The sequence below is a fragment of the Aquarana catesbeiana genome, linkage group LG03 (genome assembly GCF_042186555.1).
Source record: "Aquarana catesbeiana isolate 2022-GZ linkage group LG03, ASM4218655v1, whole genome shotgun sequence".
Classification (NCBI taxonomy): domain Eukaryota; kingdom Metazoa; phylum Chordata; class Amphibia; order Anura; family Ranidae; genus Aquarana; species Aquarana catesbeiana.
The window spans coordinates 287471290-287496508 of NC_133326.1; the positions used below are offsets into that span (position 1 = coordinate 287471290).

Below are 25219 nucleotides of genomic sequence, written 5' to 3' on the forward strand. Positions count from 1 at the left end.
ACTTCCCCAGAGTAGTACAGTGTCAGTATGGTAACACTGTACTGCTTTGGTCACAGTATTTAAAAAAAAAAAGCCAATTGTAAAATAATCCCTAATCACCACCATACCTGTCATATGATGATGCTGTACTGGTGACAATATGTAAAAGAAAAAGAAAATTGTGACAAAAAATTCACCATTCCTCTTACTACTGTCTACTTTCCAAAAAAGGGTCATTTTGGGAGGGAGGGGGTTGTACTGAGCTGGCAGTCAGTACATCAGGAATAAAACTTTCACACAGGCAAAATAATACACACAGATTTGGGTTATTTTTTCCAAAGGAACTTGGTAGAATATATTTTAGCCTAAACTTATGAAGAAAAAGTATTTTTTTGCTAACTTTTATAACAGAAACTAAGAAAATTGTGTTTTTTTTTGTTTTTTGTTCCCCCCCCCCGCTTATATAGCAAAAAATAAAAAAAACACAGTTGCGGTTTAATACCACCAAAGAAAAGCTCTGTCTCATTTAAATTATAAAAATTTAATTTGGGTACAGTGTTGCAGTAATTGTCATTCAAAGTGCGACAGGACTCCAATCTGAAAATTGGCCTGGGCAGGAAGGGGGTAAAAGTGTCCGGTATTGAGGTGGTTAAATCTCATGCATTATATCATTTTCAAGGATTACCATAGCATTCTATTTCCAGAATAGTAGACTGCAATACTTATTTACATCATTGTGAAATTACTGCTTATTTTCTTTATTTATAGAGCAAAATATCTTTGATTTCAGGCATTCCAACTATGTGAACTTCAACCCATCGGGAACATGTGTAGCGTCTGCTGGTGCCGATAGTACAGTGAAAGTGTGGGATATTCGAATGAACAAATTGCTGCAGCATTATCAAGGTAAAATGGCAGCATAATAGTTTACTAAACAAGGCAGGTTTTAGAGCGAAACTTCAGGTATTGCTGCACTTTTAAAAATATGCAGGTTTATATGGGATTAAGTCCAACTAGGTGAATAGTTGATTTCACAGGACTTGATAAACAAACAGAACTTCTTATAGCATTACCTCTACCACAGCCTTATATGTAAATCCCAGTTATATACTTAATATACCATAGATTCAATTAGTTGCTTTCACAATACTTGATATTCATGGCTAGTTGGTTTGTATTACTACTGCCAGGTGAATGGACACAAAAAAAATGGCCAAAAAAAGGCAGGAATTCCCACTCAGGCAGAACCCCTCCCAGTTCAGTTAATCCATTGTTTTTTCTTTCTCGAACATCACGGGACACAGAGCCACAGTAATTACTGATGGGTTATATAGGTATCACTGGTGATTGGACACTGGCACACCCCATCAGGAAGTTCAACCCCCTATATAATTCCTCCCCCTTGCAGGAATACCTCAGTTTTTACGCCAGTGTCTTAGGTGATGGACGTGTAAAGATGTCCTGTGCTGAGCTCCAAAGGGAATATCCTAAAATCCTATACTGGGGCAAGCCAGGCGAACCGGATCCATTCAAAGTGTCTTTTCATGGCCGAATTGAATGGTACCCGGGCCTCGTGTCCGAAGAAACGAGGTTTTACCCGTAATGCTTCTCTTTTTAGAGAGCTGGACCCCGCAGATCAGAAAATGGCTTTAAACTTCCTAATTTCTGGCGAGGTGCTTTACGGTCCCAGAACTGTTGGATCCCCCTATTTGTAGGGGGCCCCAGTCTCTGGCGGTTTTTTCAAACGGAGCCCACCGTGAGAGGTGAAGATTGGGTCTGTGTAAACAGCACCCTGCAGCCGGATAAGGTAAGAGGAGATTCCACAGAATTTTTGAGTTCTAGTGGCTTTTCTCCTTTAAGGTAAATGCATGCTATGCCTATTGTGACCACCGGGGGCTGCCAAGAGCACAAACCTACACATGCTGACTGACTGTCTCAGTGTTTGTTCATTGCTGTTCATGTCCCAGCATCTCAGGCCGGCTGCAAAAAAGGTAAGGTGGAAGGGGGGATTTCTCATGTTTGAATGTTCCCCCCCAGGCTAGAGAGGGGCCGCAGGGGTCTAGAAAGTGGTTATACCACCCGGGCTCTGCGGCCTAATGGCCACCATCTCTGAATCTAGCCGTTCAGGCAGATCTTGCTACCAGCCTCCCCCCCCCCCCCCCCCCTCCCCCAGCCTTTCTCCAGAAACATGACAGGAGAAGTGGGCCAGCGCGGGAAGCACTCGTTTTTTCAAAACTCGAGGGGGGGGGGGGGGGGGGCGGAACGTCAGCACAGGTGCTTAGACTCCCACTCAGGCCCCAGCTGCAGGCTATTAGAGGCACTCTGTACAGGTGCACACAGCCTTCTGAGAGACACAGAGCTGACGGTCGCATGTAAGGTGGGACACAGACATTCTCCTAGGCAGCATTTACTGAAGTAACACCAGACTGAGCAATGGATAGCAAGGCTTTTAGCCAGACTACATCGCTCAGCAGGCAGTGTTCATTTGTATACCTCACACCTTGTTGCTTTGCACTATGGGTAGAAGAGGTTCAAGCACCCCAGGAACCAGAGACACTAGGGGATCTCGTTCAGGTTCTGTGGGCCCCCTGTCGGCAGCATCCTCCCCCCCTAAAAATGGGCCAGGGACGGCTAGCCAGGGAGAGCCATCGGGGTCAGGGGCTACACCTGCTTCTCGCACTTCAGCCCCTGTATATATTACACAAGAGGTTTTTTCCTCAACCATTAATGGTCTAGAGGAAAGATTAATGGCCGTGATTACGTCTTCACTCAGTGGAAGAAAACGCACTAGGCTTTCCTCTGTTCCCCAAGACCCTCAGACAGAGGAGCTCTGGGATAAAGGAGATGAATCCCTTTCAGAGGATCGGGATGGGATGGATGATTCCTCTTCGGAGGATTCAGGTGGAGAGGGACCCTCTGCGACTTCCCAAGAGGAGAAAGCCTTAGTGCAGATCCTCACTGGATTGGTCCGATCCACATTTAAGTTGCCCATACCTGAAACTGCTAAAGAATCCTCTTCTGCTTTGGGGTCACTGAAACCTTTCCAAGCAGCACATGCTTTTCCTGTTCATACTTTACTTGAAAAGCTCATTTATTCTGAGTGGGATCACCCAGACAAACGTTTTTTTCCGCCGAGAAAGTTTTCAACACTTTATCCGATGGAAGAAAAGTTTATTAAAATGTGGGGAATACCGGTTATTGATGCCGCCATTTCCTCCGTAAATAATAGCCTGACTTGTCCTGTAGACAATGCTCAGATGCTCAGGGATCCTGTAGATAAAAGGATGGAATCCCTATTGAAGGATGTTTTCTCCTTAGCAGGATCAGTGGCCCAACCTGCAGTAGCAGCGATTGGAGTCTGTCAATACTTAAGAGACCATGTTAAGCAGGTCATCAAAGTATTACCTGAACAGCAGGCCCAGGGGTTTGCTAACCTTCCAGCGGCCTTATGCTTTGTGGTTGACGCCATTAGAGATTCTATCGTGCAAACCTCCCGTCTTTCACTGGGGTTGGTGCATATACGTAGAATCCTATGGTTGAAAAATTGGTCAGCCGAAGCACCATGTAAGAAGCTACTGGCTGGGTTTCCATTTCGTGGTGCAAGGTTGTTTGGAGAGGACTTGGATAACTATATCAAGAGAATCTCTTGTGGGAAAAGCACTCTCTTACCTGTCAAGAAGAAGAGTAAGCGTCCCTCTTTCAAACGGACTCTTTCCCCAGCGCCGGAGGCTTCAGCCTCCAGGCAGTCTCGACGGCCGCCTCCATCGGGGTCCAGAGACAAGAGTCAACCCCAGGGACAAAAGAAGTCCTGGGGAAAGAAGCCTACTAGGCAAAACACTAAGACCTCTGCATGAGGGGGCGCCCCCGCTCACTCGAGTGAGGGGAAGACTGCGACAGTTCTCAGAGCTCTGGCAGGAGGACTTCCAGGACAGATGGGTAATCTCCACGGTAACCTTAGGGTACAAGCTGGAGTTTCAGGAATTCCCCTCTCCTCGGTTCCTCAGATCAAGTGTTCCCAGAGACCCAGAGAAGAAGCAGTCGCTCCTTCTAGCGTTAGAGCGACTTTTGTCGCAGGAGGTCATTATGATAGTTCCCGCAAAGGACCAGGGATTGGGCTTCTATTCCAACCTTTTTACGGTCCAAAAGCCAAATGGGGATGTCAGGCCCATCCTGGACTTAAGGAATCTGAACCGATTCCTAAGGATTCAATCCTTCCGCATGGAATCAATTCGAACGGTAGTTCCACCCTGCAGGGAGGAGAATTTCTGGCATCAATAGACATCAGAGATGCATATCTGCATGTGCCCATTTTTCCTGCTCATCAGAAGTTTCTGCGCTTTGAGGTAGGAGGGCGCCATTTCCAGTTTGTGGCTCTGCCTTTCGGGATAGCCACTGCACCTCGAGTGTTTACAAAGATCTTGGCTCCTCCTCTGGCCAGATTAAGGGCTCAGGGTATAGCTGTCATAGCATACCTAGACGACCTGCTCTTGATAGATCGGTCGGTAGCCTCTTTGAATGGAAACTTGAGGACCACAGTCAGGTATCTAGAACACCTGGGTTGGATCCTCAACTTGGAAAAGTCTTTCCTAAAACCAGTAAGAAGACTGGAGTATTTAGGTCTGATTATAAATACAAGCCAGGAGAAAATATTTCTACCCCAGGCAAAGATCACTGCTTTGAGAGAGCTGATTCTGACAGTAAGGACCAAGAAGGGTCCCTCAGTCCGCCTTTGTATGAGGCTACTAGGGAAGATGGTGTCTTCATTCGAAGCAGTTCCCTATGCTCAGTTTCACTCAAGAATGCTGCAACACAGTATTCTGTCGACATGGAACAAGAAGGTTCAGGCATTAGACTTTCCGATGCACCTGTTGCATGCGGTGCATCAGAGCCTCAATTGGTGGCTCATACCCGAAAACCTGCAGAAGGGGAAATCCTTTCTACCGGTTACCTGGACGGTGGTAACAACAGATGCCAGTCTGTCAGGTTGGGGAGCAGTTCTGGAACAGGCTGCGGTCCAAGGGGTATGGTCCAAGACAGAGAGGACCTTACCCATCAACATTCTGGAGATCCGTGCGATACATCTAGCTCTAAAGGCCTGGACTATCAGGCTACAGGGTTGTCCGGTCAGGATCCAGTCCGACAATGCCACAGCAGTGGCTTATGTCAATCATCAGGGAGGCACCCGGAGCCGAGCTGCTCAAAAGGAGGTGAACCAGATCTTAGTCTGGGCAGAGATGCATGTGCCATGCATATCGGCAGTTTTCATCCCGGGAATAGAGAATTGGCAGGCGGACTATCTAAGTCGCCAGCAGTTACTTCCAGGGGAATGGTCTCTGCATCCCGACGTCTTTTGGGCCAGATGCCAAAGATGGGGGGTTCCAGATGTAGATCTCTTTGCATCCCGATTCAACAAAAAGATAGACAGATTTGTGGCAAGGACAAAAGATCCTCTTGCATGCGGGACGGATGCGTTGGTGATTCCGTGGCATCGGTTCTCACTGATTTACGCATTCCCGCCTATTCTGCTACTACCACGACTCCTTCGCAGGATCAGGCAGGAAAGGAAGTCGGTACTTCTGGTGGCCCCCGCTTGGCCCAGAAGGACCTGGTATGCAGAAATAGTAAGGATGACTGCCTTACAAACGCTAAATTTGACGGTTTGGCTATTGAGACCCACGCTCTGAAGAGTCGTGGGCTCTCAGGTCCTGTCATATCTACCTTGATTAATGCAAGGAAGCCAGCTTCCAGGATAATTTATCATAGAGTCTGGAAAGCTTATATAACCTGGTGTGAATCCAGAGGTTGGCATCCCAGGAAATATGTCATAGGTAGAATTCTTGATTTTCTACAATTAGGATTAGAGATGAAGCTGGCCTTGAGTAGCATCAAGGGCCAGGTCTCTGCTTTATCAGTATTATTTCAGCGGCCACTTGCTTCACATTCTTTGGTCCGAAACTTTATGCAGGGGGTGATGCGTCTTAATCCTCCGGTTAAAGCGCCCCTAAACCCCTGGGACTTGAACTTGGTCCTGGCTGTGTTACAGAAACAGCCTTTTGAACCAATAAGTCAGATTCCTTTGGTCTTGTTGACAAGGAAGTTAATTTTTCTGGTGGCCATCTCTTCTGCTAGAAGAGTATCAGAATTAGCAGCTCTTTCCTGTAAGGAGCCTTATTTGATTATACATAAGGATAGAGTGGTACTACGCCTTCATCCTAGTTTTTTACCGAAGGTGGTTTCTGATTTTCATTTAAACCAAGACATTGTTCTACCTTGCTTTTTTCCAGATCCCTGTTCTCCGGAAGAGAGATCTCTACATTCGTTGGATGTAGTAAGAGCAGTTAAGGCCTATCTAGGGGCAACTGCTCAGATCCGCAAGACGGATGTTTTGTTTGTGCTGCCAGAGGGTCCCAATAGAGGACAGGCAGCGTCAAAAGCTACCATTTCTAAATGGATTCGACAATTGATCATTCAAGCTTACGGTTTGAAACAGAAGATTCCTCTGTTTCAGATCAGGGCACATTCCACAAGGGCTATTGGTGCTTCTTGGGCAGTGCATCACCAGGCCTCTATGGCTCAAATCTGCAAGGCCGCAACTTGGTCTTCAGTCCATACATTCACCAGATTCTATCAGGTGGATGTGAGAAGGCATGAGGATATCGCCTTTGGGCGTAGTGTGCTGCAGGCAGCGGTACAGGGTCCTCAGGTCTGATTGCACCCTACTTGGTCGTGGTCCCCCCCCCCCTCAGGTAGCATTGCTCTGGGACATCCCATCAATAATTACTGTGGCTCTGTGTCCCGTGATGTTCGAGAAAGAAAATAGGATTTTTTAAAACAGCTTACCTGTAAAATCCTTTTCTTTCGAAGGACATCACGGGACACAGAGGTCCCGCCCCTCTTCTAATACACTATATTGCTTGGCTACAAAACTGAGGTATCCCTGCAAGGGGGAGGGATTATATAGGGGGTTGAACTTCCTGATGGGGTGTGCCAGTGTCCAATCACCAGTGATACCTATATAACCCATCAGTAATTACTGTGGCTCTGTGTCCCGTGATGTCCTTCGAAAGAAAAGGATTTTACAGGTAAGCTGTTTTAAAAAATCCTATTTTTAGCTAGTGTCCATAGGTGATGGATGTGCCTACAGATTTCTCTGAAGATTTTCCTGTCATGGGATTAATCCTGTAGTTTTTCTAGCTCCCCTTTTGGGGTAAAGCGGGCTTCATTTTGGATCGGCTGCTATGGCCTAATGACCAAGAGGGACTGTACCAGGACCCTGCATGCAAGAGCAGTAAAAGTCTGTAATGTCTGACAGTTCCTGTGTTCCTTCCGTTTTATAACAGTCCAGTGCATGAGGTCCTGGTCTTGAAAGACACAACAAATAAGAGGTCTTCTATAATGCATCCTTCTCTCTGGTAGGAGCGGCTCTTCAGACTGCCATGGCTGTAGTGAGAGTTTGCCAAGCTCTCAAAGTCTGGGCAAAACATATGCTTCGCTCCAGTGAGTCAGACTTGGAAAATTCTTTAATTTGGCAGGTTCTGGAAGTTTTTTCTAGAACCTTGATTTTCTCAGTAGGTGCCTTTCAAGAGAGCACCATGTCTGTCCGTATAAGAAGTGTTGGTCGGCAGATTTTCTCTGCAAGAAGCAATTTGAGAGGCTGCTCTTTGAGGACGATGGGCCAACCTTGGACGCCTTCATCCAAAAGGCACCTGTGGGTAAAAGCATGCTCTTCTCCCTAAAAAAAAAAAAAGGTGAAGGTAACGGGTCAGAAACTCGTGACGCCTTTGTAAAATCTTTATTTATAATTATATAAAAGACATAGTAATGAATCTGAAAGCACAAGAGACTCCAGTACAATTCTAAATTACATAAAAGAGAGACTAATTCAAAGAGATATCGCCCAGGCAAAAAATAGCTTGTAAAACCCAAGAGCATAATACAACAATTGTTACAAATTAGTACAAAGGGATTAGTAAAAAAAAAAAGCAAAAAAATGACAATAAAGACTCAAATAAGGGCCTAATACCTGAGCCTACTGAGTCCAAAGAAGACCAAGAAATACAGAGCCTGGTCAGAAACTGGTGACACCTTTTGGAATTAAAAAATAAAAAGTTTCTTTCATAAGCAGCCAGCCTTGGGCTCAAAACCCTCTCTCAGAAAATGACAACCGACACAAAATAAAATATAAAATCCAAAGTTCATTCTACGTGACTCAACATGAACAACAAGTAGATCATAATAAAAAAACGTAGAATTCAGTATTAAAAACATCAATGGTATGAAAATACACAACTAAACAGAACCCCTTATAGTGTTCTCGCGACCACCACCTTATATATAAATCATGTTTCTAGGCCTAATATAAAGGTTCAATTGCCAAATTGAATGTATTCATGTCAAACATCTAAAGCAAAAAAGTGAAATAATGTCAAAAGTTGTGCAGGAGTGCCAGTATCTCAATGTGTTTCGCAGATGTGCTTCTTCAGGAGAGGGGGTGTTTTGAAGACTCGAAAAACAAGAAACAAAGGTGTTATTACGAAGGACACACAATATGGTCTGGGGTGGTCACTACAAAGTGGCCACCCAAATAAGATGCCCTGCCTTACAAGGAATATTTTAGAAAATATTTACCTATATCAAGGTGTCTAATCCAAAGAGGTCACATGGAAAATAGCAACATTTCCTGAGCACCAAGAAGGAGAGGGAGGGCCCCAAGAATGGGTGCCAAAAACAAGGGTCTTTGAAAAAACATATATTGAAACCCAGGAAGTCCCAGACGACTGGATCTACAGCATGGTGGGCAGAGGCTACAAGCTGGTCACCATGTTTTTCTGCGTTCCACCCCTCTACGCTTTTTGTGATCAATGTTAGTCCCAAGGGATCATTGCACCTGTGATGGGAAAGGAAAGGTCTCATACCTTTTTGTTCCATCCTGTTCATGGTTCCCAAGCCAAACTGAGCCAGTCAGCCTATTCTGGACCTCACTGCTCTCAATAAGTTTGTAAGGAAAAAAGTCAGGTCATCCTGGTTGGTGATTGCATCATCAAGCGGACTCTGGTGTCGGTGGATATCAAGGATGACACACCAGTATCAAATGTTCAGCAGATGGTTAGAACGGCTGGAGAGGCTTGGCTGGGTGCTGTACTTTCAGAAATTGTCCTTGGTTCTGACATTCTGGAGTAGTTGGGCTTGATCCGGCACGGAAAATTTTACATTTCTTCAGCTCGTTTCTGGGCTGAGGGCGGCAGCGACTACATCCTTTTGGCCTAGGCCAGAAACCAAAAAGCGGCCGAAGAAATGTAAAAATAAAAAAAAGTGTAAAACCACAAAAAAGAATATGCATTCCTATCTATTTACGAATGCTAACAACAGCATGAGGATTAAAAATGATGTTGATTGAGAGAGTTTAGTTCCACTTTAAGCTCTATTGCCTTGCACAGCATAAACAGACTGACAACTTTCAGACCCTGGGTGCTTTAGCAGGAGAGTCCAGGGAGGATCTTGCCAATGGGCAAAAATACTTTTAATATAATGAACCTGTTTCTGTTCATGTTCTAGTTCACAGCGCAGGTGTCAACAGTTTGTCATTTCACCCGTCTGGTAACTACTTACTTTCTGCATCTAATGATGGCACTGTGAAGGTTCTCGATCTTCTGGAAGGAAGACTCCTGTACACACTTCATGGGCACCAGGTAATTGTTTCTCATAGTTACAGCAAGGAAGGTTTTTACTTTTTATTTTCAATCTTGTTTATTGAATAAACAACAATTGTTTTACAGAGGATATGACAGTATATACACTTCTATTGCGGTTAATGCATAACAAACAGATCTTATACATTGGTATTAACTATGTAACCAGTCGGAGTACAGGACTGACGGCTGGCACGGCACTCGAGATCCTTCAATTTGGTCCCCCCGTCTCCGCCAGCCGACTCCTGCCCCCACAAGCACCTCTCTCTACTTTTTGACCGTTCAAATAATACAAAGTATTGTTGAAGTTTGTATATGCTTAAAAGAATTGTTTAGTTCCAAAATAGTATTTTTAATAACTTTTTTTATATTAACTTTTTAGGAGAGTAGAAAAAAAAGAAAGGAAAAGGATGAAATAATAAAATAAAATAAAGTGGTCAGTCAACCCATATATTAATACCTCAGCATATAATATCATTATCATTTTGTTAAACCACTGATCTGTTGACATACCAATTTTGCCATGGGGCCCACATTTTAGAGGCCCATTCGAACTTCCCTCTCGCGGAGTAGTGTAACATCTCATATGTGCCATGTGTGTTAACACATGTTATTACCTCTGTTATTGTCGGCATTTCTGTATCTTTCCAGTGTCTAAGAATAATGAGTCTAGTAGCTAGAATAATATGGGATACTATCATTTTAGAGTGTGGTGGTATGGATTCTAATTCTAGTGAGAGAATGGCCATTCCCGGCGAAAGTGAAAGGCTCGATTGGGTGATATTTCTTATGATATGTTCTGATTGATTCCAAATTGTAGTAAGTTTTAGGCAACTCCAGAGCATATGTAACAATGTACCAGGTTCCCCGCATAGCCTCCAGCATGTCGGTGAGGTGTTTTTGAGAAATTTGGAAATGCGGATTGGGGTCAAGTACCATCTAAGGAGAATTTTTTGTTGCATTTCCAACAAATTAGTACTTTTGGTGGATGAATAAGTTAATTTAAGTGAATTTCTCCATTGTTCTACTGAATATTCCACTCCTATGTCTCTTTCCCATGCTTTCATAGATTCTGTCTTTACACACGTGTTCTTCTCTTGGAGCCCTGAGTAAAGGATTGATATTCCTTTATGTATTATCGGGGTGTGTGAATAGTAGAGAGTTATTTGTTTGGGTAAAATTGTTAGTATTTGAGGGGTCTTTTTGAGGAGTTGTGATAGTTGTATATGTTTATAATGTTCTGTATGTGGGAGGTGGAATTCGGATTGAAGTGCATGGAATGGTTTAATGGAGGTATTATCTAAGATATCTTCCAGATAGTAAATCCCTTTGTTTTTCCATGATGTTAGGTTAAGATCTGGTATTAGTTGATTAAGGGCAGAAATAGGAAGTTTCAAAGGTAGTGTCGGACCCGACCAGTGTTGCATTTTTCGGAGATAAGCCCAAGCTCGTATGGATGCTAATATCGTGGGAGCTAGTTTGCTATTTAGGGATGTGTTCGAGTGGGCTGTCATTATAAAGTCTCTTAAAGAGCCTTTTGGTATTTGTGTTTGTTCTATTTCTGACCATAATGTTTTAGAATCTGGGATTAACCATTGTTGGAGTTGGGCCAGTACAGTAGCAAAGTAATAATCCTGCAGGTGTACGTGTCCCATCCCCCCTGCTTTTCTGTGTTTTATTAGTTTATTGAATGTGCATCTAGCTTTTTTTCCTTGCCATAAAAACCTGTTTAGTATAGGTTGTAGGGTATTAAAATATGAATTCGGTATTGGTATTGGGAGGGTTCTATAAAGGTATAATAGTTGTGGTAGTATTTGCATTTTAAAAGCTGCTAGTCTGCCTAGCCAAGAAAGTTTGTTTCTGTTTATGGCTTTTAGCTTATTTTCTAGAGATTTCAAAAAGGGAGTGTAATTAGCACCTAGAAGGCCTTCTGTTTTAGGGGTTAACGTGATACCTAGGTATTTAATACCATCAGATTTCCAAATGTAACGTAGTTGTTGTGCTAATCTTTGTTTAGTTTTTTCTGGGATTCCTAAGTTGAGTATATAGGATTTGGACTCATTTACTTTGTAATATGATACGCTATTGAAGGTGTTTAGCGCCTTGTGAACCTCCTTCAATGAGGTGTCTGCTTCCGAGAGCATCAATATGATGTCGTCTGCAAACAGACTAATGATGTGTTGTCTTGATCCTATTTGGATACCTGTTATTAGTTGGTTTGAGCGTAAGTGTGAGGCTAATGGTTCCATTAAAAGGTTAAATATCAAAGGGGATAAGGGACACCCCTGCCTAGTCCCGTTGCTTATTGTAAATGGGGTAGAGATTGCACCTGAGATGAACACTTGAGCTGAGGGTTGGGAGTAGAGGGCCATTATAGCTAGATAGATGGAGCCTTCAAACCCAAATTTTTGGAGGACCTGTGCTAGAAACTGCCAATGTATTCTGTCAAACGCCTTCTCTGCATCCAGCGCTAGGAGCAGAGAAGGCGTTTTTTGTTTATCAGCCATATGTATCACATTCACCAGGCGACGGGTAGCATCCGATGTCTGTCTCCCCAAGTAGTTTTGCATACATCTTTACATCGTTGTTCAATAAAGAGATAGGTCTAAAATTTTGTGGAGATGTTGGAGCTTTTCCTGGTTTGGGTAATGCTATGATAGTTGCTTTTAGCATTTCTTGGGGAAAGGATGAAGAGGCAGCAGCAGCACCAAACATGCTCACCAAGTACGGAGATAGAATTTCACTATAGGTTTTATAATATTCTCCAGTAAAACCATCAGGCCCTGGAGATTTGTTTAGTGGCATGGAGTTTATTATTTGTCTTACCTCTGGATCAGTAATGGGTGAGTTTAATGAGGAGAGTTGGTGTTTTGTCAGTTTTGGAAGATTAACTGTCTTTAGAAAAGATTCTATAATGTCAGGTGTTGGTTGTGAGATTGTTGTGTCATCCTTAAGATTGTACAATGAGCTGTAGTAGTGACTGAAAGCGTCAGCAATTTCTTGAGGGTGTTGATGTTTTGTTTGTGTCTTAGGATGAATTATATGTTGGATGTTTGTTTTGTATCTGTGTCCTCTCAGTTGTTGGGCTAGTAATTTACCTGCTCTATTGCCACAAGTATAGTATGTCAGTTTTAGTTTCCTGGAAGCTTTTTCAAAGTCTTCCAGTAAAAGTAGTCTCAGTTCTGATCTTAATTGGGTGATTTGGTCAGTTAGTACATTAGAGGTGTGGGTCATATTTTGTTTTTCTAGTGTCTCAATTTGGGTAATTTTCACGGTGTGCTGCTGCCTCATCCTTTTAGCCCTCGTCCCCTGTTGTATCAAAACACCCCTGGCAAAAGCCTTATGGGCATTCCATAAGGAAAATGGGTTTGAGACCGAGGGTTGATTTAGTACGAAAAATTCTTTGAGCTGCCGTTCAACATATGACCTGGTCGGACCATGCTGGAGAAGGCGAAAATTAACCCTCCACACAAAAGTGTTGTTATGACTAGAAAGTCCCCCAAGTTCCAACTCCACTGGGGCGTGGTCCGACCATGTAATACCATGAATTTTGGCTGATTTACATTTGAACAACAATTGCTTATCTACCAAGAAAAGATCTATCCTACTGTAGGTTTTGTGACAGTGAGAAAAAAAGGAGTAGTCCTTCTCATTCGCATTTAAACACCTCCAAGCGTCGAAAAGATCGTATTTCCGTAGTATCGGCAGTAGGGATGGTGGAAGTCTTTTGGATTTTGCTGTAGAGTCACAGGATGGATCAGGGGTAAGGTTAAAGTCACCACACATTAGCAATGGACATTTTTGGATAATGCGGATCTTCTTCATTAATTTATGGAAAAATTTGGATTGCCTGACGTTGGGTGCATATAGGTTAACTAATGTAGATGTGTGGTTGTTGATATCACACACTAGAATGATGAATCGTCCTTGAGGATCAATGACGCTTTCGTGTAGTTGGAAGGCCACCGTGTCCCTGATAGCTATCATCACACCTCTTGATTTTTTTTCCGCGTTTGCTAAATAGACAAACGGGAATTTTGGGTGTGAACATTTTGGTGGAGCTGTGGATTGAAAGTGAGTCTCTTGGGTACATAAGATATCGCAGTTCCTCTGTAGTGCCTCCCTCCACAGAGACCTGCGCTTGGCTGGATGATTAAGACCTTTTGAGTTAATGGTTAAAAGTTTAATCGCCATGTGTTAAGGAGAGAAAGAGCAGATGACGTTGTGTGTAGTTAAAGACACTTACATTGGATGAGGTCGTTGCCAGTAGATTATGTGGTGGTGAACCTTCCTGAGGTTGCAGAAGTGCTGGTAGTGAGGCAGATTTCTTTTCCATTTTCTGTGGAAACGTGGTAATTGTGTTGACTGAAAAAATAACAAAGCAAAAAAAAATTGTGTAGAAACATAGAGTCAACAAAACTGTGGCTTGACGCCATTTAACATGAAAAGAAAATAAGTGTGACTGGTAGTCACTCATGTTGTAACTTGGGGTTAGGTAGTCTTTAGACTTTTACGGACCGGAGGTTTAACTCTTCTCAGCGGGATAAGTAATAAAGTGCACACCCACCTTCTGGTCAATTATGCGATCGGGAATTTTTACGATCAACCGTGCGCCATTCCGATTCAGATCTTGCGGAGGAATTTCTCTGGTGCGGGAATGGTTGAGGTTCTGGGATTATCCCCCATGTATTTAGCAATGCCATGCCTTTTGATACTGAGTCAATTACGTATTCTTTATCCTCTCTTGTGACAATCAATTTGGTTGGGAACCCCCATTTATACCCAAGCTTGTTGTTCCTGAGGGTTTTTGTGATGGTATTTAAATTTCTGCGTTTCTGCAATGTGTATTGGGATAAATCAGCGTAGAATTGGAGATTAGCATAGGATACGGGAATTTGTTCTTTTTGTCTTGCTGCAGACATAAGTCTTTCTTTTGTGTGAAAGAAGTGAAGTCTCATGATGACATCACGTGGCACATTTTCTGATAGAAAGGAAGGTTTGGGCAGTCTGTGAATCCTGTCCACTGTGAAATCTAGTGCTGACAGATCCGGTAGTATTTCAGATAGGAGCTGGGACACATAGTCCCTCAGGTCATGTTGTTTAACAGATTCAGGGATCCCCCTTATCTTCACGTTATTCCTCCTTGATCTATCCTCTATGTCCGCCATTTTGGCTTGCAGACCTTCTATATCATCCTCTCTATCCTCATTGGCATCTACCAAATCATTGAATGTAGTGGCGAACTCCGCCATTTTTTGTTCCACGTGGGTTACCTTGTCTGAGACCGAACGTATTTCAGTGCTAAACTTGTGCATACATGAAATCATGTCGGCATGTAGTGATCCCCTTAATGACACTAGCATCTCCTTTAACATTGTATCTAGAACCGGTTGGCCGTTTAGTGGGGAAAGCGTCTATGGAGTCAGGCAGTTCCCTAGTGTCATCCCCTGAATCTGTAAGGTAGCTCACCTCATGGTTTGCATCCGCTGCATCCGCCTTGAATCTCGTCTTTTCAGGGCTTCCTGAGGATGGTGTAGATGGGGGGGATTGCGATCCCTTAGGTGGGCTGCCTCTTTTTTTGTGTTTTGCCCTGTTGTAGCTTGCTATTTTGAGCTGCAGCTGCTGGCGTGGATGAGGAGCCGGCGCCATTTTTCCGGGGCTCGAGGGGATAGAACTCCGTCATACGCTTTGGCCTGTTGTTCTCTCTCTTTCTCCGCGGCATTGCTGGTATACGTTCCCCGGACGATCGGGATCAGATTCGCCTTGTTTGGAGAAGGTAAGATGGACCTGGTGGGTAGATATTCGCCGCTGTTGTCCCGCTGATACCGGAGCTCCGCTAGTATGCATCCATCTTGGTCTCCGGCTAGCTCTGCCCCCCAGGTTTTTACTTTTTAGTACAGCTTTACATTAAAAATATACCTTCACTGCACTGACAGTTCACAGATCAAGAGCCGAAAGTGGTAGTAAACGCAAAACCAAAAATATATTTTCTTTATCGTACATCACGGGACACAGAGCAGTCATAGTAATTACTATGTGGGTTATATGCCACCTATAGGTGAATGGACACTGGCACACCCAAAGACAGGAAGTCCCCCTCTATATAACCCCTCCCATACAGAAAGTACCTCAGTTTTTTGCCAGTGTCTCAAGGTGATGGTCTTGGTGGATTGAAGTTCTTGAAGAAAACTGCCCCGTTGGAGAAATCCTTGCCAGGATCAAGTGGCTATGCAGTTGGATCCATTCAAAATGGCAAGAAAGGCCAAAATGGATGGTACCCGAGCCTCATGGAAGAAGAAACAAGTTTGGGGATACAGGCCCTTGGATACATGTCTAATCCAAAGCGTTGTCCTGGCAGGGTGCTGTACAGGTCCAAGGGTGTGGACCCCAATATGTAGGGGGACACGGTCCTTGAAGGCCCATTCAAAGATCTGGCCCGCCGTGATGGGTGAAGATTGGGTCTGGCTGTGTTTTTTTTTTTTTTTTTTTTTTTCCAGAAAACCCTGCGACGGGAATAGTACGTTTTTAAAAATAAAGAAAAAAACCTGGGAAAGGAACACATCTGGTTCACTTCAAAGGATTTCTTCTGAGTAGCGAATGCCTTGCTTGTTTTTCACCACTAGAGGGTGTATTATAACATACCTGCTTTTTTTCTGTGTGCAGCACTTCTTTGGAGACAGCATTACCCCTCATGCTGGTTTGCCAGTTCCCTGGAACCACCCGCCTCCTACCCACGGCATGCAGCCTTCCCCCCAGAGATTGGTTCCAACTAGAGGAGCGGGGCGGCCGGCATCTCCCCACAATACACAGCCCCACAAGCTATACCGATAAGACTGGACCACCTCGTCCACGTGCGAAGGTCAGCTGGGAATAGACGCAGGGGGCATGGCTTAGGCGCGTCCAGCGTGCACTTGGGGAGCGAGCGTTCACATAGCACGGCATAGGCCATAAAGTTTGTGACTGTGATGAGTCTGGTGGCTGATGGAGGGACACAGAGTATACTGGGGCATGTAAGCACTGTATAGGTGTGGATACAGGCATGTAAAGGCACGTCTATTAGGCTGAGCAGTGATAGCGGCATTTTTTTTGCTGGACTACAGCTCTGCAGTGAATGCATATTGTGAGTATATCTACATTTTATGCTTAGGACTTGTCTTCTCGAAAGAAAGGTGGGGGGGAATACAGCAGGGAGGAGCGCAAGAGCACCGCTGTCAGGGTCTGAGGATCCTAGTCATGCTTCCACAGTATTATCTTTCCCTGAAAGGCCAGGTGCAACTGGCCAGTCTGAACCATTGAAGCTATCGGGCATAGTGGCTACATCCAACATTTCAGCCACTGCATCCGTCACCAAGGACGATTTGGCTTCAGCATTAGCTGGGTTGGAGGGAAAAATAGCCAACATGATCGTGTCTGTCTCCCAGTCTGGGAAAAAATGCGAAAGGTCCCCTTCTCCTCCTCCTCCTCCTGACCTTCCAGTTTTGGAACAAGAATGGTCAGATGACATTGAGGTGCCATTGGGTGACTGGGAAGAAGGGCAGGCAGATGACTCCTCTTCTGAGGGGTCAATCTCAGAGGAGCCCTTCTCAGCCTCGCAATCCCAAAAACAGCTGGTCCAATCCCTTATAGAATTGGTCCATTCGGCATATGAATTGCCCCCAGCGGAGGTGGCTGAGGCCCCCTTTTCTTCTTTGGATTCTCTAAAGGCCTTCACAGGGCCCACATGTTTTCCCTTTACACCCACTGCTGGAGCAACTAGTATAGGCAGACTGGGATCACCCAGAGGCATTTTCTCTCTCCTGGGAGATTTTCTCTTCTTTATCCAATAAATAAATAGGAGTCTAACTTGTCCAGTAGACAATATCCAGGTTTTCAAAGATCCAGCCGACAAGAAGCTGGAATCTTTACTTAAAGCCTCTTTTTCTATAGCTGGGTCAGCTGTACAGCCTGCAGTAGCAGCAATAGGGGTTTATCAATCCTTAAAAGACCAGCTCAAGCAAGTCCTTAAGTGTCCCTACTCAAAGGGAAGCAGCCCGCGAGTTAGCGGAGCTTCCAAGGGTGGTGGAGGTGTCACGCTTTGCCCTCTTATCTGTGCATATGTGCAGGATTCTCTGGTTGAAGCATTGGTCAGCTGAGTTGCTGTGCAAGTTCTCCTTTTCATGGGGAACGGTTGTTCGGAGATGACTTGGATAAGTATATCCAAAAAAATTTCAGGTGGTAAGAGTGCCCTTTTACTGATTTAAAAGAAGGAGTAACTGTCCTTCATTTAAACTTTCTTCTTCCCCAGCACCAGGTGCTGCAGGCTCCAGGCAGTTTCTATGGCCTCTGCCGTCAGGTTCGAGGTAAGCCTTTGATGTCTATCTACCCCACTCACCAGAAATTTCTGCGATTCGAGGTGGAACAGCATCATTTTCAGTTTATGGCCTTGCCCTTCGGGTTAGCCACCACCCCCCCAAGTGTTCACAAAGACTTTGTCCCCGGTATTAGCAAGATTCAGGCTCCAGGGTATATCAGTAATGGCATACCTAGATGACCTGCTGCTTATAGGTCAGTGGGTTACGCGGCTAGACTGCAGTGTGTCCAGCATGGTCGGGTATTTGGAGCACCTAGGTTGGATTCTTAACCTAGAGAAGTCAGCCTTACAGCCAGTAAGGAGGCTAGAATACTTTGGTCTGGTCATAGACACAGTCCAAGAAAAAGTTTTTTGCCTCAGACGAAGGTCAGGACTATAAGAGATCTGGTCTGTGTGGGAAAGGGAAAGAAGGATCCCTCCATCCGCCTTTGCATGAGGTTGCTGGGGAAAATGGTGGCTTCGTTCAAAGCTATTCCCTATGCCCAATTTCATTTGAGACTTTTGCAAAACAGTATTCTGTCTGCTTGGAACAAAAGGGTCCAAGTTTTGGACTACCCAATGTATCTGTCCCCAAAAGTACGCCAGAGTCTCAATTGGTGGTTGATAACCAGAAATTTGCAGAAGGGGAAATCCTTCATTCCGGTAGCCTGGAAGGTATTAACAACGGATGCCAGCCTCTTGGGCAGGGGAGCAGTTCTGGAGGAGGGCACTGTCCAGGGGAAGTAGTCAGAGATCGAAAAAGCCTTGCCCATCAACATTCTAGAGATTCGGGCAGCGCGTCTGGCTCTAATATAATGGACTTTCTGGTTGCAGGGTTGTCCTGTCAGGTTACAGTCCGACAATGCCAGAGCTGTGGCTTACATCAACCACTAAGAGGGTGCCAGGAGTCAGGCGGCCCAAAGGGAGGTGGACCATAGTTGTCCCTGGGGGAATGATCCCTACATCCCGAGGTTTTTTCATCCATATGCCGAAGGTGGGGTACCCCGGACATAATCTATTGGCGTCCAGGTTCAACAAGAAGTTGGACAGCTTTGTGTCATGGACAAGGGATACGCTCGCATATGGGACAGATGCGCTAGTGACCCATTGAGATTGGTTTTCACTTATTTATGCATTCCCCCCTAGTTCAGTTCCTACCGCAGCTTTTCCGCAGGATCAAGGAGGAAGGGAAGCCGGTGATACCGGTAGCCCCGGCATGGCCCAGAAGAGCCTGGTATGCAGAGATCATAAGGTTGGCAGTAAGGAAACCGTGGACTCTTCCATTCCGTCCAGACTTGCTTTCGCAAGGACCGGTGTTCCATCATGCCTTACAATCGCTAAATTTAACGGTTTGGCTATTAAAGCCCAAATTTTAAAGGATCGGGGGCTCTCTGGCTCAGTGGTAACAATCCTGATTAATGCAAGGAAACCGGCTACTAGGGCCATTTATTATAGGATCTGGGGGTCCTATGTTTCCTGGTGTGAAGCCAAAAGATGGCATCCTTCAAAATATGTGTTAGGGAGAATTCTTGCCTTCCTACAATTGGGAGTAGAGATGAAGCTAGCCTTGAGTACGATCAAGGGTCAGATCTCAGCCTTGGCAGTATTTTTTCAAAGACCGCTTGCTTCACATACTTTGATTTGGGTCTTTATACAAGGGGAAACTCGTTTAACTCTGCCAGTTAGGCGGCCATTGTGCCCATGGGATTTGAATCTAGTTTTAACGGTCTTGCAAAGACAACCCTTTGAGCCTTTGTGCCATGTTCCCTTGATCCTTTTGTCAAGGAAGTTGGTTTTCTTGGTTGCAGTAACTTCGGCAAGGAGAGTGTCAGAATTGGCAATTTTTTCCTGTAAAGAGCCATACTTAATTATTCATAAGGACAAGGTGGTGTTGCGTCCTCACCCAAACTTTTTGCCCAAGGTAGTGTCCAGTTTTCACTTGAACCAAGATGTCTCCCTGCCTTCAATTTTCCCAGAACCTCGCTCTGCGGAAGAAATATTGTTGCATTCTCTCGATGTGGTGAGAACTGTCAGGATCTATCTAAGGGTGACAGCTCAGATAAGGAAGACTGATGCTTTGTTTGTGCTGCCAAATGGGCCCAGAAAAGGGCAGGCAGCTTCAAACTTTACTATTTCCTAGTGGATTCATCAGGTTATAATTCAGGCTTGTGGATTGAAAAGAAGGGTTCCACTTTTTTCAAATTAGAGCACACTCTACCAGGGGAGTAAGTGCTTCATGGGCAGTGCGTCATAAGGCCTCTATGGCTCAGGTTTGCAAGGCCGCGACTTGGTCACCAGTACATACATTCACTAAATTTTACCAGATGGATGTAAGACGGCAGGAGGATGCTGCTTTTGGGCACAGTGTACTGCAGGCAGCAGTATAGGTCCTCAAGTCTGGCGACCCTCTTTGATATGTGTCTCCCTCCCCTCGCGGGAATTGCTTTGGGACATGCCACATAGTAATTACTATGGCTGCTCTGTGTCCCAGGATGTACGATAAAGAAAATAGGATTTTTAGTACAGCTTACCTGTAAAATACTTTTCTTGGAGTACATCACGAGACACAGAGGTCCCTCCCCTCTTGCTGGGATATACATTGCTTTGCTACAAAACTGAGGTACTTCCTGTATGTGGGAGGGGTTATATAGAAGGGGATTTCCTGTCTTTTGGGTGTGCCAGTGTCCATTCATCCATAGGTGGCGTATAACCCACATAGTAATTACTATGGCTGCTCTGTGTCCTGTGATGTACTCCAAGAAAAGGATTTTACAGGTAAGCTGTATTAAAAATACTATTGTATTGCTGCTTACCAATCCTTAAATGTGGTGGCTGCATCAGTTTCCTTTTCTTTTTTCCCCACCTGGTAATGTGGCCAGTAATACATCTCCTGTATTATTGAGGCAGATATGAATGAGTAAACTAGGCACAGCAGGCAGCAGCAGCATTGTCTGGGGGAGGTGGGGGGTAGCGTTAAATATAATAGCAGATTTACACATACTGAACAAATTAAAGCCAAACTCTAGCTCACACTTTATAATCAATTACAGCAAACATTTTTGTTTTTCCTTTTCGGATAAAGGTTTGGCATGAATAAAAAAAAGCTGATCATTTTAACCACCCCTGCCCTTGGTAAGTGGTTTGTCTACATTCTGCTGGAGAACTTGTGCTTTTGAAAAACAATAGATGTGCTGGCTGGATCAGCAGATGAAAATAGAAAGAAAGCTTAAAAAAAGGAAACTAATGCACTCATCACATCTAAGAATTGGAAAGCTGCAATATAATGTTTGGGTTTAATGCCACTTTAAACTCCTCCAAAGAAAGCATCCATAAAGCCAGTGTTCTGGAAAGCATATTGAGAAATGTAATCCCTTATTTAGGATCAAAGTTATCTCCTGAGCAGAGCTGTGTTAGAAGTACTAATGGGCTCAGGTGTGTTGGGGATCCTAGTCCCAACCCATCTGAGCAATCCTGCCAGGAAGCCAACACTGCACACCGCCAATCATAGGCAGTGAGTCATTTCCCAGTCTGTGCAGCTGCGGACCGGAAATGCCTCACTGCCTATGATTGGCAGTGTGCAGTCCCCACTTCCTGGCGGGATTGTTCAGGTGGGTTAGGACTATGATCCCAAACATGCCTGAGCCCATCACTAGTTAGGAGTGATAAATGTCTGTATATAATATTGAGCTCATAACATTGTACATGACATGTAGAATGTAATTCCACTATGTGGCGTTTCAATGATTACTCTCCTGCTCTGGTACACATTTCTGTAATTTCCATGGATTTTCAGTTACATAATCAAATAAACAAGCCTGTTTAGAAGGTGTAGCTGCTTCTTTTTTTAAGGTTATCTACTTTGGCCCATTTGTTAAACGATTTGTTATGTTCTCTGTAGTGGCATTGTTTTTGTGTCTTTAAAATGAACCTGACTGAACCTCAGACCTGGATAATGGACCAGTGGTCTGGAGTACAGTTCCACTTTGTAGTTCCATCAAGCCCCATCTCCTAGCTTTTACCAATCAAGTGCGAAAACATAAGTGGGCAGTGTAGGATCTGACGTATAACTTGGCAGGCTTTTACTGTGGGAGGTAACTTTGACTTGGTGTTTAGCTTGAGTCTTTAAAGGTTTTTTGCGGTATAAGCCAAGGAAGCTTAGACCTCTATAGTGTATTAATATTTGCTTTACTAAACAGAACAGGCTGCACATACAACTGCAGGAAACATAATATGACAAAATGTGCCTACAACATGCACAAGCCAATTATCCTTTCTAGCAAATAATAATATACAATATGTATTCAAAAAATATACTAAACAGCTACTTAACTGGGGCATTCTATTGATGGAATCTCCTCATGGCTCCTTGCTTCTTAAAGTCCAGCACAAAACATCTGTTTCCTCTGAAGTCTCAAAACCTCTCTTGCCTCTTTTGTCTTCCAGAACAACACTGTCTTTGTCTGATCACATGGCCTGTTCAGAGCCCTATTCCCCACCCCCATATCATATTCTGTAAGGAGCTTCACAAACTAACCAAATGGGTTTGTTAGCATATCAATAGGGGAGGCTTCGCTTCTTAAACTGCATATGGTCTTAAAAATCTAACTATTCACATATCATCAAAGCTATGAAAATCACCAGAAAAATAGCTAAGCAACACACTTGGGCATTTTTAGGTCCATTGGATAGCATGGGTCTAGGATTTAAAGTCTAAGTGCAGCCAAAAACAGAAAAAGCAGCGCAAAGGACCACACTCAGTAGGATGTGTCCCTTGAGCTGATTTCTCTTCTGTTAGTGAAAATCTTCCTCTGTTCTGAGCCTAAAATAAGCCACCGCCAGATGCTCTTGGGTGGTACTCGTGTTTAGGACTGTGTCCCCCGAATGCAAGGAGTCTGCAAAGATGCCAGGATTCATTGCCGTCCAAGCTACCTGTGTGTATGTAGCCTAACCTTTTTGTATACAAAAAAAACAACATAGCTTTCCAATTCTAAAAATGGTACTACAGGTCTATACATGAAAATGCTAAGATAGGAATGCTTTTTTGTAACATCTCATACCAGGTTGTTTGTCTTGCAGGGCCCTGTTTTGTCAGTGGCTTTCTCTAGAGGGGGAGAAAAGTTTGCCTCTGGAGGGACGGATGCACAGGTGTGTTACACTATACAAACTACCATAGTAAAGCAGCACAAACAAAAGTGAAAAATTCAGCACTGTATCTTTATTCCTATGACCATGTGTTGTACAAGAAGCCTGTTGAAGTACAGTATCAGAGGTTGTGACCTCCGTATTTAACTGCTAATAAAATCAGAGATGGCTAATGTTTAGAAACTAGCAGGACCTTACTCACTATGGTGGGTTTGTTTTTAGTGACAGTAAATCATTCGTTTTTTTTAATTTTTTTTTTTAGGAGTCTTGAAAATTTGCTATGCCAACTGTGTCTGTCCAACCTGAGTGAATTAGAACATGCAGAAAATGTACCCCTGTGAATAAAGTGAATGTCCAAAACAAATCTGTTCATGCTGCTCATCTGCTCAATCATAGGCTTTTTTACAGTTCAAGAGGGACAAGCAGTCAGTCATCAATACGAAAACCTTGCCGTGTTTTGCACATAAAAGTGCTTGCTCCTGAGGTTCCTTAGGAGCAAGCACTTTTTTATTTTCCGAGCACATCAAGGTTTTCATATTGATGACTGGCTGTAAGACCAAGCAAGGTCTGGGAGCTGTGATATGCAACTGCCAAGCTTTGATGTTTGCTGGTCTCCACTATGGCAGCAGTGAGTTAACTGTGAACATAGTAAATTAAAATTTTTATTTTGTTAACCTAAAAAAGGTGACATTGAGAGAGCCAACAGCAATGTTTTCATCCTAAGCTTTCCTCATCCATATTCAGCTTATTGAAGCAATGTTTTAAGCTTAGTAGCAGAAACGCATTCTACATTGTGCCATTTAATTTCCTATTACTAACCATTTATTTTGACTGCCTCCAGAATGTTGGTAGAATATTTCAAATGTATTTTAACCCCTTCCCGCCGACCGTAGAGCAGATATGCGTACTCGGCTTTCCGGGGTTATACCGGGATGATGCCCGCAGCTGCAGGCATCATCCCGGTACCGTTGGTTACAGCGGGCGATTGGCTACCCGTGTATAACAACCGATGCGGCTAAAAGCCGCTCGGTTGTTATACCGGAGGAGCGGGAGGGAACATCCCCCCCCTTCCGCCACCTCCCGCCGCTGTTACCGGGCCTCCCGTGCGATCGGGAGGCCCGGTGTCCAATCGGGTACATTCGGCGGCTGGGGGCGGGCTGGAACGAAGCTGTGAGCGGCTTCGTTCCAGCCTTCTCGTTGTAAACGCGGAAGCGACGTCATGACGTCACTTCCCGTTTACTCGGCTGCCAATGGCGCAGAATTTAAAAAAGTACACAGTATTCAGAATCGCCGTTTTCGGCGATCTGAATTTTTTGAAGTGTAAAGGAGGGATGGGGGGTCTTTTAGACCCCCCATCCCTCCATAAAGAGTACCTGTCACCACTTATTACTGTCACAAGGGATGTTTACATTCCTTGTGACAGCAATAAAAGTAAAAAAAAAAAAAAAAAAAAAAAATTTTTTTTAAACACAATTTATAAAGTAAAAAAATAAATAAAATAAATTTAAAAAAAAAAAAAAAAAAGTTTTTTTAAAGTGCCCCTGTCCCCGCGAGCTCGCGCAGCAAAGAAAACGCATACGGAAGTCGCGCCCGCATATGTAAACGGTGTTCAAACCACACATGTGAGGTATCGCCACGATCGTCAGAGCTAGAGCAATAATTCTAGCCCTAGACCTCCTCTGTAACTCGCCATTCCACGAGTGCATGCAATTATAAAGGGTGACATGTTTGGTATCTATTTACTCGGTGTAACATCATCTTTCACATTATACAAAAAAATTGGGGTAACTTTACTGTTTGGATTTTTTAAAATTCATGAAAGTGTCCCTTTTCTAAAAATTTGCGTTTAAAACACCGCTGCACAAATACCGTGTGATAAAAAATATTGCAACAATCGCCATTTTATTCTCTAGATTCTCTGCTAAAAAAATATATATAATGTTTGGGAACTCTAAGTAATTTTCTAGCAAAAAATACGGATTTTAACTTGTAAACACCAAATTTCAAAAATAGGCTTAGTCATGAAAGGGTTAAAGTATATGTGAACCCTTACCTTACAAAACAACCCATTCAGTTTAAC

General features: G+C 43.9%; 1 protein-coding gene across 2 annotated transcripts in view; it reads left to right on the forward strand.

Annotated features, from left to right (window-relative positions):
- The window catches only part of POC1B (POC1 centriolar protein B), a 197619-nt gene that overhangs the window by 42784 nt on the left and 129616 nt on the right, over positions 1–25219 (forward strand). For both annotated transcript variants that reach the window (XM_073620198.1, XM_073620199.1), the window contains 3 exons: positions 770–885; positions 9535–9668; positions 23074–23142. In XM_073620198.1, the coding sequence (XP_073476299.1) occupies positions 770–885; positions 9535–9668; positions 23074–23142 (319 nt within the window). The remainder of the gene's footprint in view (positions 1–769; positions 886–9534; positions 9669–23073; positions 23143–25219) is intronic.